The sequence below is a fragment of the Silene latifolia genome, chromosome 2 (genome assembly GCF_048544455.1).
Source record: "Silene latifolia isolate original U9 population chromosome 2, ASM4854445v1, whole genome shotgun sequence".
NCBI classification, from domain to species: Eukaryota; Viridiplantae; Streptophyta; class Magnoliopsida; order Caryophyllales; family Caryophyllaceae; genus Silene; species Silene latifolia.
In genome coordinates, this window is record NC_133527.1 from 194,040,203 (window position 1) to 194,053,230 (window position 13,028).

The window sequence follows — 13,028 nt, forward strand, 5'->3', positions numbered from 1 at the left end:
AACGGAGAACTCTTCAAAGTTGGTTCATTATCTCCAGATTTTTAACCTTTTGTCAATCGTTGCCGCATATCACTTGCGTAGCTGCTAGGATATTGTCTTGACTTCCTGCACATGTTTCGGATTTTTGAAACGTGTGTCTTAAGGGCTCATATTAAGAAGCAATTAAAAGAGATTTATTTGTACAATTATCTCATGTAATAATTAGGAATGGAATAGAATAAAATTCATTTTGCGGAGAATTTAGGTTTTTTTTTCTCTCTTTACTCTTTAGTATATGCTTCTTAAATCAATAAACAAGTTAGACGAAGAAGCATATACCTTTTATTTTGCTCAAAAATAAGTCAAATCAATTTTTATTAAGTATTTTAATTTACTTTTCCAACATTTTTTTAATTTAAAAAAATTATAGATTTTGATGAAGACCAGGTTTTTAAGTTGTTTAAATGGTTGCTTAGGTTTACATACGTAACACCTTAAAACAAGTCAACATCGTCATATTATTATTAGTCAAATTTCACAATTTTTGATCATCCACAAACATCATCACGAGAATTTTTTTAGAAAATGTAGTTGAAAAATAAGTAAGTCGTTCCGAAAAGCTTCAAAATTAGAAGTTTTGCATGACTAATTCAATAAACAAGTTTAAAGTTATTCTATGTGACTTGACAAATTTGAAAGTAAAAATATTTTAACTTGAGATTTGCAAGTCACGAGGAATATAGTGATTATTTTCTCCAATATAGCAATATCGGCGTAGGCTTCAAAAAAGGAGGCGAGAAGACTCGAAGTGCTCGACATAACTCACTACTAACATGATGCAATGACTCCACTCCCACATACATAAAACGTTTTTCGAAAAAAACTACTCCTTTCATTTCAATTATTTTTTCTTTTGTCTTTTTTTTTTTTAATTCTCTGAGTATATTTTAATCAAAGACAATTGAAACATAGAAATTTATAAAAAAAAACTTCGGGTATATTAAAGTCGCTAATTACAAATTAGTTGATTCAAAAGTAAAGGAACAACTTAGGATATACTCCGTAGTAGCTAATTGCAAATGACGTTTTTTAAACAAAGCGTATTTACAAAAATGAGACTGATTCCAAACTATTTACCCGACCCTAAACTAACGTTATTGCTCACATTGTTAGATAACACATTAACCAGAACTAATAATTAGGAAACAAACTTAAACTAATTTTTGAATCGTAATTCAAGAATAGTACTTACAAGTTACAACTGATCTATGGCCACCTATTAGATGTTACACCCAACGTAGGTAGTGTATGATGAGTACATTATCCTATTGATTCGATATTTCACTAACGTTGTTGCTCACATTGTTAGGAGACACATCAACCAGAACTAATAATTAGAAAAAAAAAAACTTAAACTAATTTCTGAATCACAATTCAACACTAGTGGTTATAACACCATTTTTTTTTTGGATAATTCTGCTTTGTACTAATCAGGGCCGTCTCGGGGTTTTGGGGGCCCCTGTGCGAACTCTAGATATGGGGCCCTATATAACATTTTAATACATAGAATCTTAAAAAAGAAGGATAAAAAAAGTCCATAAATGTAGCTACCAAGCCTTGAACCTGAGACCATATATATAGAAACTCAATTACTAACCACCAAGACACTATTATTCATTGAATATTTAGTGTACTCTATTTATTTATTCTTTCTTTTACTTTGATTTCTGACCCAAAAATTTGGGGGCCCGGTGCAACCGCACGGCCCGCACGGGTCCAAAGACGGCCCTGGTACTAATCTAGTTAAATAAAAATAAATCAAACCTAAGTAAACCGTAATTATAAACCGAACCAGTATTAATTCTTAGGCCCTGTTCTTTTGGAATTAAATTGATCTGATCTAAACTGAATTTATAGGATCTGAACTGAACTGAACTGAACTAAACTTATAAGATCTGAACTGAACTTATAGGGTCTAAATTGAACTGAAATTATAGGATTTTAGCTGAACTAACTTATAGGATTTGAACTGAATTAAAATTATACTCCCTCCTATTCACTATTTTCTTCCTTATTTCCTTAAATGGATTATTCAGATTTTTTTCCCCTTTCTTATTTTTGAAACTTTTAATCTTATTTTATTTATCACTTTCTCCTATTTTCAAACCTCACCAACTCTTTTACTCATATTTTATTACTTTCCTTTATGTTTTGGCCCAACAATTCCTTATTTAACTCCTAATTATTCATCTCTCTCACCTATCATCAAACCACACCCAATCCTTTTACTCTTATTTTATTTCTTTCCTTAAATCATGTGGCCACAAACAAGGGGAAGAAAATAGAGACTAGAAGGAAGTAGGATTTTAGCTGAACTAAACTTATAAGATTTGAACTGAACTAAACTGAATTTATAGGATCTGAAATAAACTTAAATTAAGTGATTTTAAGTCCAAAAAACATGACCTTATTATTTTTTGAGTTTTTTTGTCAAAAAGTACCTAACATTTAGGCCATTTTGCGCGCAGGTACCTAACATTAATTTTTTTGCCCAAAGGTACCTAAAGTTTATATATCCTTTGTTAACAAGTACCAACTAATGTTTTTCGTTAAAAAAAAAAGTCAAAATTCCGTCTTGACCTAACAAAAAACATGTTTTTTCATTCAAATCGTATAATTGCACTTCATTTAAGGTGAGGAAGAAGATAAGATGGTCGGAATAGGAGATGAAGCGGAGAGAAAAGGTGGTGAAGTGGGGGAGTAAATATATTAAACATGATTAGAGATGAGATAAATAGGTTAAATTATATGATTATTAATACTCCCTCCGTTCCAGTCATATGTTTACACTTGCTTTATTTTCCCCTCACAAAATAAAGGAAGTGTAAACATCTCACTGGAACGGAGGAAGTAGTTTTTAAGAAAGGGATTAAGGAGAGAAGCAAACAAATTCAGGTTTTCCGTCTTGTCAAGCCTTAAAGTTAAGTTTTAATTTTTTAACAGAAATTGTCAATTGGTACTTCTTAACAAGTGAATTATAAACTTAAAGTACCTTTGGGCCAAAAAAATAATGTTAAATACCTCCATGCAAAATGGCCTAAATGTTAGGTACCTTCTAACAAAAAAACTCTTATTTTTTAGATGAATAACATTTTACAGAATATAAAAATGGGTAAGTGCCAATATCGAAGAGTATGATTATAGATGTACGACTTTGAATGACCAAAGTACGTGTAGATAGGAATATAGGATTGATTATCTCAGTCATAATACGAGTAAAGTCAATCAATCGCTGTGTTAGCAAGAATTTTAACGTACCAAGTCAAATTAGGTCGAATTCTAATACAGAATCTAGTGAAGTTTAACAAGAATTATTTAGACAAAAAGTAATTTCGGTTATTAGGGAGTTGACTTTGACGAGGACCAGCTCTAGCTCTCCCGACCTATTTTTTTGTTGTATGGAATTATCATTTTGGTGATCAAAAGTTATAAATGGTTTTCCATATTCAATGTTATATTGTCGCGCTTTTTTGTATATTAACGATCTTACCATCGGTGGAGATTATTTTCGAAAAGTGATCTAAAAATGCAGTCACTGATGCGCTTGCTCATCGTTCGACCTTGGATACTAATAATAGTTGCAACGTAGACTTTTTGTTTATTAATTAATGTTGTCTTTCCCCTAACCTGAGCAAGATCTCAGCTTGGCTCGTTATCACCTTTAACCGGGAAAAAAAGGATTATGTAATTTAAATTATTTAATATGGCACACCCTAATAAGAGACCATATTTATATTATGAGCAATCATTTTATTATCGACAACTAACGTTAATTATTTATAAGCCTATTTTCTTAAATTACGAGTATTTTTTTAAATCACGTTAAACCTTCGAATATACATGATAGCTTACAAACAACGTATAATAGGTTAACCATCATTTATTACCAAGATGACAGATTCGAAATTTAGATGACAAAGTTCCAAGGCTTAAACAACTTCCTCAATTTTCTCTTGGAGGGGATCGAACCCGAGAACCTGCAAATTTTACCAAAGCTATTTTGTTATCATTACTTCATTAGTTATGCGTAGACTTAAGCTTGAATATTGGTGAACTCTCTCATAAAGCGTAAAGCATGCTTTTAGAAGACTTATCCTTTTGATTATCTCCCTTTATTTTCTAAAATAACTAAAACTTTAATTTGACATTTTCGATATGAAACAACATATTACTTGTAACATTTTACACGAGTTCAAAATCTCGTTGTGCATTCGCATGAGATCTACATTAGTTATTTATTAACAAATTTTGCATTACATGCATGATTGGCAAGGGGTCGATCAGCCAATTTGTTTGCATTATTGTACAATATGAATACTCCCTCTGGCCGGTTAATTACCGTCCTTTCGTTTTGGCACAAAGACCAAGAAATGAGAAAAAATCAAATAACTAAATGACAAGTGGAACAAATTGAATGAGAATGATCAAATTACTCATCAAGTTCATTTTTAAAATAGAAAGGACAACAAATGACTGAGACACCCCAAAATGGAAAAAGGACAACAAATGACCGGAACAGAAGGAGTATATGATTAGATAGGCTATGAATCACTCCATCATATCAGGGACAAAGCTAACCACAAATCGACTAGCCCACTGCCCATGGCCCGGGGAACCTTTTTGGGAAAAAAATTTACACACCTTTAATTTTTTCCTCAAAGGAAACTAATTATGGTTAGAAATATAAATAAGAAAGATGTTTTTGCCCTAGGTAAAATTTAAACCTAGTTTCGTCCCTGCATCATACGGCAATATTGTGTGATTTAAGTTCATGAGGTGATTAATTTGCACAATTAATTTTGATATCTTATACGTGAGATTAAATAGTACTTTGTATGTACATTTGACATTGAGCTTTGATGTTCATCCAAAATAATACAAGCAATTGCAAGATTATAAGAACAGAGAAGTAGGCTTGAAGAGTGGTTGGTTGTGCACCGGCCCCCCGTACCGTGTGCTGGAATTCCACTTCGAGTTTTTGAGGTTGCCAGGATTTGAACCCGTGACATTTGGTCACACTGACTTTAGTACCATAATAGATGAACCATCTCAACCAAAATAGATGAACCATTTCAACCAAAACCTTAAGGTGATGCCCAACTATTATAAATATTCCTATTAGAGAACTCTTCCAAGTCGGTTCTTAATCTCCTCCACAATTTTAACATTTTGTCAATCTTTGCCGCACATCACTTGCGTAGCTGCTAGGAAACTGTTTTGACTTTTGGCTCGTTTTACTTATTAGCTTCCTACACATGTTTCAGATTTTTGAAATGTGTGCCCTGAATACTCACATTAACAAGTAAATTAGAAAAAAATTTGTACAATTATCTCATGTAATAACAGGAATGGAATAGGATAGAATAAAATTCATTTTGTGAAATGAGAATTTAGCTTTTTTTTTTCTTTTTTGTTCGTATGCTTTTTAAATCAAATACACAACACTTCGGGTCAATATGTCTCTTGTAAAAAAGTCGGACGAAGAAGCATAGCTTTTGTTTTGCTCAAAGTAAGTCAAATCCATTTTTATTATGTATTTTGTTTATTTTTCCAACATTTATTCAATTAAAAAAAAAATTAGACTTAGTTTGACGACCAGGTTTTTAGGTTGTTTAAATGGTTGCTTAAGTTTTCATACGTAACACCTTAAAACAAGTAAACATCGTCATATTATTACTAGTCAAATTTCACAATTTTTGATCATCCACAAAAACATCATCACGAGAATTTTCTTAGAAAATAAGTAAGTCGTTCCGAAAAGCTTCAAAGAAGTTTTGCATGACTAATTCAATAAAAAAGTTTAAAGTTATTCTATGTGACTTGACAAATTTGAAAGTAAAAATATTTTAACTTGAGATTTGCAAGTCACGAGGAATATATAGTAGTGATTATTTTCTTGCAAGGAATAGCAATATCGCAATATCGGCGTAGGCTTCAAAAAAGGAGGCGAGAAGACTCAAAGTGCTCGACATAACTCACTACTAACTTGATGCAGTGACTCCACTCCCACATACATAAAACGTTTTTCAGAATTATAATAGGAGTTTTTTTTAAATTGCATTGTCCTGGAAATGTTAAAGCTCCGGATAGTAATGGAACAATTTTGGGTATAAGTCGCTGATTGGATTGAGAAACGATTTAAAAACTTCAAAAGTTAGGGTGTAAATCGCTAATTACAAATGACTTAATTCAAAAGTAAAGGAACAACTTAGGGTATAATTACTCGCTAATTACAATTTACAAATGACTAGCTACGATATAGAGAAGGGAGTGAAAATAAACAAAATAGAATATTTTCTTAAATGGCATTCCAAAGCAGAGTATTTAGAAAAACGAGGCTAATTCCAAACTATCTACACTATCCTATTGATTCAATATTTCACTTACGCTATTGCTTACATTGTTAGAAAACACATTAACTAGAATTAATAATTAGGAAACAAAGTTAAACTAAATTTTGAATTGTTATTCAACAATAGTATTTACAAGTTACAACACCATTTTTTTTTTTTTTGATATTTTTGCTTTTTACAAAACTAGTTAAATAAAAATAAATCTAACCTACATAAACCCATTAACTATAACCCGAACCCTGTATTAATTCTAGTGGAGTATTATTAAGATAAAAAAAATATTTTACTGAATCCATTTTTTTCCCATAAAAAATAAAAAACACCACCTTGACCTTGCTTCTTACAAAAAGTCGTTGGTCATCGTTCAAAGTCAGCTCTTTATCAAGAATTAGAGTAACTAATAAGTATCATTATCAACAGTGCCGCCTGCTATTTTTTTTGTTTAAGTCGATGCATGACTTCTACAAATTGACCTAACTGACATACCACGTTGTTCTATACTACGTTGTTGTTTGTTCAACGATGATTGTCGATGTCGTGTTTTGAATTTATTTATTTTTTCGATATTTTAAAATATCTTCCATTTTTATTCAGATATTTAATGAAATTTTTTAATGACTAAACTAAGTTGTGGGCCCTATTTGTAGTAGATTACACTACTATAAATAGGGTTCGATAGTATCTTAGCATGTCATCAATTTTCAAACATCATCAAAATATTTCGACGTAAGAGTAAGAAATATATAGTCGAGTTGCCCTCGTCCGATAGTTTTGGCATTCATTGCGTCTTTCTTGCAGGTAAATCCCAAACTTCGTGCCTAAAAAAAAATTGAGACAATTCCATATATCGAGTTATACAGAGTTTTGGTATTACTCGATAAATGTATTTTCTCTGTCTCAATCAACAATTATTTATGTTTGAAACCTCCTAAATCTCAGTATGCAAAGTCGATCATTTTAGTGGTGTATACATGACGTAGATGAGAAAATGCCATTTAAACTCATTATTATCCAATAGCGCTTTATCATTATTATCTCCTAAACTCCGTATGCAGAGTTGAATTAATTAAATAGGTTTTGAATTACGGAAGACAATTCTTTCCTTCAAAAAAATTTGGCAAAATGCATCGAAAATAATTACGGTAAAGTTTTCAGTCTTTCAGGTGAATTATATATGGATTATCATACTAGTATAGACCCCGTGCAATGTATGCACGGTATCTATAAAGGTTTACTTTTTAGTGTATTATTTATGGAATTTAAATTGACAATTTATTTATTGTTCATGTTTCTCTTCATTGTATTTTGATTAGAGAAATACAAATTTAAATCGTAAGAAATAATGAAATGAGTATTTTTTTGAAAGTTTTTTTGTTGTTGTTGTTTTTACCGAGAAATTAATGATCTTAATATACAAATATTTACTAATAACATATTTTTTAGCCGGAAATTTTTATCACAAAAACTCAATGAATTTTTAACAAATATTTACTAATAACATATTTTTTAGCTACAACTTTTTATCATAAAAATCAATGAATTTTATTATAAAGTTCTTTATAAAAAAGAATTTCTTTATCATAAAAAGATCAGAGATAAATTTGTGCAGAATATGAAACATTGAATGTTATAAATAAGGATAATGATACGGCGCCACTCAATTTCGGCGCCACCCTCTCACATGGGGTCCCCACTTATTGTATGGGATGTATCCATTATTTTGTAGGTCCCTATTTATTGCATGTGAGAGGGTGACATCGAGATTGTGCGCCTACCGGTGACGCTAACTCATTTTCCTATAAGTATAATCACTATTATAGGAAATATGTTTTAGGCTAAAAAATTATGTTCATTTATAACCTATCATGTCCATACATATAGTATATGCTAAAATTACCAAGTACTATTATAAGAAATATATTTTAGGCGGAAAAAATTAAAGTTTCACCTTTCATTTAGTAAATAGAGAATTAGGATGTAGATTTGCTGATGCAGATATCCATTTAGTTATGTTTTACCAATATCTGAGCTGCAATGTTGACTTCATTAAGTTATAGTTCCCATGATTTTCAAACCACTTTACAATGTCTAATGCACTTCCGATCCATTACTTTTTTAGTGATGTCTTTATCTTCTAGAAATTAATTATCACAAATTCTCATTATAGACGGATACTATCCGTCTATATGTATAGACGGATATTATTTCTCCTCACAAAATACTCATTTGCCATAAAGTGGGAAGCACATGGAGGGTGCCCCACCTTGTCCTCCTACCCATTTTATTAGAGGTCTTTACCCGTCTATTCGCCCCACCCGTCTATACCAAGACCTATTGATTAATTATAGCGGTGATATCAACTAGTCTAATTGATCTTTATAAATTGATCTTAGGAGAAACAGTCTCTCATTAATGGTAGTGAGAGACCTCACTCATAATTAATCTTATATACAAGCATATACTCCGTAATATTACAACTTGTTTGTCTTGTATAATTAGTTTTAGGATATTACACAAAAATTAAAAATATACTGAAAAATGTACTCTGGTTTGTTTCGAGTCTTATTATTGGCGTTATATATACTCTGGTTTGTGAAATAGTGCATGGAAATGTGTAACTATTAAGAGAAAAGAGCCTAAAAAATGTAAATCGACAAATAAAATTGCGTTTTACCCTTTATTACACGTAAATTAATGTTATTTATTTGTTAATGACCAGGTAAATAAAAAAAGCCATGGGAGCAGGAGGACGAACAATAGCAACAAAAGTCCCTTATTATGAAAAACCAGCATTTACAATTAACCAAATTAGAAAAGCCATACCACCTCATTGCTTTCATCGTTCTCTTTTACGTTCTTTTTCCTATCTTCTACTCGATTTAACCATCGCTTTTATTCTTTACTATATCGCCGACAACTATATAGATCTTTTACCGAAACCCCTGTCTTACATTTCTTGGGCTATCTATTGGTTCGCGCAAGGCTCTATCATGTTCGGTCTTTGGGTTCTAGGTCACGAAAGTGCCCATAACGCTTTTAGTGAGTACAAGCGTCTTGATGACATTGTCGGGTTAATCATTTATTCATCTCTACTTGTTCCGTATTACTCTTTCAAAACGAGTCATAGAAGGCATCACGCTAATACTGGCTCCTTAGAAAACGAGGAAGTGTACGTCCCAAGAAAGAAAGAAAATATCCAATGGTATTTTAGCAAATACTTTAATAATCCACCCGGTCGGGTTATTACACTCTTTATTACCCTAACCCTTGGCTGGCCGTTGTACCTTTTATTTAACGTGTCCGGTAAGAAATACTCTCGATTTGCTAGCCATTACGACCCGTACGGTCCGATCCATGATAAAAGTGTCCAAGTGATCATTTCTGATGCCGGGGTCTTCGTGACCGTTTATGCGATCTATCGATACGCAATGGCGTATGGATTAGTACGTATGATATGTATATACGGAATTCCGTTGGTGGTGGTAAACATGTTTGTAGTACTAGTGACATACCTACACCATACACATCCTTCGGTACCATATTACGACTCATCCGAGTGGAGTTGGCTAAGAGGTGCATTATCGACTGTCGACCGTGATTATGGCACGCTTATGAACAAGATATTTCACCATTGTACGGATGCTCATGTAATTCACCATCTATTTGCATCAATGCCGCATTATAATGCTCGAGAAGCGACAGAGGCGATAAAACCGTTACTTGGAGAGTACTATCAATCGGATAATACTCCGTTTCACAAAGCATTATGGAGGGAAGCCAAAGAATGTCTTTACGTTGTAGCTGATAAAGGAGAGAATAATAAAGGAGTTTGGTGGTATTCTAACAAGCTTTAATAAGCTTTGAAGATTTTAAGAGAGATATTGTTAAGTTTACGTTATCGGGTCTGGGCCGTACCAAAAATGAGCAATTTACTATCTAATACGGAGTAGTTTATTTGAGGCATCCAAGTTTATGTCCTTTATTTTTGAGTTTGAGATGACCTAATGTAACTATAGATTTGCTGGAGAAATTAAAGTTAAAAAATTTGGCCTTCATTTCTTCACATATGTTGTGTTATTTATTGCAATAGAATGATGAACATTTATAATTAATAACCTACAGGAAACCCCAAGTATCGAAAATCCTAGCGATGGCCACCGTAACATATAGTGATCATCTTGTGGTCTAACATTAAACCCTAGATTTCATAACAATATTACTCCGTATTTTATAAGTAGTACTCCCAAATAATTGAGACATAACGAGTATACGTAAGTTAAATAAAATGTTTCTATACAATCAAACGAGTTTGGGATGAAAAATTCGTACGGAGTACAATCTTAATTAGCGACGTTGATTTTTGTTTTGGTCACTAAAGTTTGTCGTAAATCAATAATGCATATGGAGTTGACTTCTTTATATAGGATAACCTAACGTAGTCAAATATTACGGAGCAGTAATATATTACATTTTCCTTTTTTTTTTATCTTTATAAAGTCAAATATCATTGGTCAAATTGATGGTCACCCAAATTTGGAAGAAGAATTAACATTCTTATTTCTTTAGAACAACATTAAGAATTAACATTCTTGTGGACAATGATTACGGATTTACAATATAATCTTCATTTATTGGAAATTTGGGCTTGTTCTTTTGAACTTAATTTCATATCATTTTAGTTCTGTTCAGTTCAGATTCATTCGGTTCAATCAGTTAAACTTATATCTTCATAAATTAACTCTTAAGCCCTTTTTTTCAAGTTGAACAGAACTGAAATGAGCTAAAATTAAGTCCAAAAGAACAAGACCTTACTATCTCATTTCAGTTTAGTTCAGTTCAGTTCAACTCATTTCAGCCGAAAAAAGAGGGCCTTATTAATTCAATTTAGTATGTCAGATTGAAGAATAGGTACACTGAGGAGATTTAATGAATGGGCGAGTGTTCCATTGTTTTTACGGATCATGAAACCTATGTCATATTTGTCACAATATTGAACATTTTTAATCACACTCACTCATACGATTCTATATATGCTCCTGTATGCAATAATATGGTTTATTATTACGACCCATGCATTTTTTGCACGGGTTTAAACTAGTTATTTCATAAAAGTAATGTTTAATGACTGAAAAGAGAAAATATATCTATAACCTCTCAAAATATAACAACTTCTAAAATTATTGCTTAGGAATAGTGCTAGACTATTCACAAGTGTGCAAAGCACATGTCTCCAAAATTTCCCTCATATCAGTTTTCCCTCTTTTAGTCTCACCCACACATTTCACAATTCACCTCTACCAAATTTCATCTTCTCTCACAAATTCTCATTGAAGACATGACATATCCGTCACAAGCTGAAGACGGATACCATTTTACCTCACAATGTACCCACTTTTTCTCTCTCTGCAACACTATTCATGTGGTTCCCTTTCTCCACTAACCCATTTTGTTACCATTTTATCTCACAAAATATCCGTCACAAATGGTAACCCGTCACAAGGGAGACCAATTGATCTTCTCTTGAAGCATTTCATGGGGATTGGTATATCCACACTTGATCAATGATTTTTTTTTATTATTCTTACAGGTGATTTTGGTGGAACATACTTGCAATTTCATCTCCTTGAAGAGCTTCTAGAATCCTCAAAGACAAGCGTGTTGTGTTTCCATCCGTCAACGATCATTTTGTCCTCTCGTATTGTTATCAGGCTCTTTATGCCCGTTTGACCCAAAAAAAAAAACGATTGTGCCTTAGCGTCGCTGTTATTTCGCCTTCTATTTGTCGGCAACTATTCTCTAATTAGTTGGAATTAGATATCGTGTTTTCAAAAAATTTCGCCAATTATGTAATAAATACTATGCTTATTCGACAAATTCTAAATATATGATGGATCTTGTCCATTTCTATTAAAATAATTCCGAGTAACTTACACTTAACATTTCGATAAATTAGGGCACCACGCCCGAAGGGCGTGATGCAACGACTAGTTAGAATAAAAGTATAATTAAAGAGTAAATTGAGAGAAAGTAATTAAGTAATGAAGAGGATCCAAATTGCTTAATATTCCTATAAACAATGATAACTACTCCCTTTTAAAAAAAAAAAATTCTTTCTAAAGAGGTAAGTGGTCTAAAAAATTTTCACCAGGAGGTGAGTGGCTGAAAATTCTAATTAAGGTACGTTATGTTATAGTTTCACGGTTTCCATTAATAGTTATCTTTGTTTCAAAATCTTTTTTATGAAAAATTCAAATAAAATAACTACCTATCAGAACAAAGGTAGTAGGTATGAATTCAGAGGCTGTCAAAAAAAAAAAAGGTATGAATTCAGAGAAGATTAATCTCATATAAAACGTTCGGTTAGGAAAATTGTGATCTTAGGTAGCGAAAGGGTCGATTAAACCCCAAATTTTAGTTTTTATGGCTAAGGGGTCTTTTAAGTTAGACCTTTGTTGTAAAACGGTTAATCAAATTAGGTACGGGTCGAGTAGTTCAAATAGGGTCGATTTGAGTTTGCAAACGTTTTGTGTTGGGTGGTCTCGCGTTCATATTCGTTTTGGGTGTGTTGTTGTCAAGTTATTTACGTATAATGGTTAATACTAACAATAAATATTCGATTAGGATCCCATGATTCGA

General features: G+C 32.2%; 1 protein-coding gene across 1 annotated transcript; it reads left to right on the plus strand.

Moving 5' to 3' along the window:
* The first annotated feature begins 9,127 nt into the window (after positions 1-9,127).
* On the plus strand, positions 9,128-10,410 carry LOC141641885 (delta(12)-fatty-acid desaturase FAD2-like). The gene has a single exon (XM_074450528.1). It carries the CDS (start codon positions 9,128-9,130, stop codon positions 10,244-10,246), a length of 1,119 nt encoding a protein of 372 aa, XP_074306629.1. The 3' UTR covers positions 10,247-10,410.
* The last annotated feature ends 2,618 nt before the right edge of the window (positions 10,411-13,028 follow it).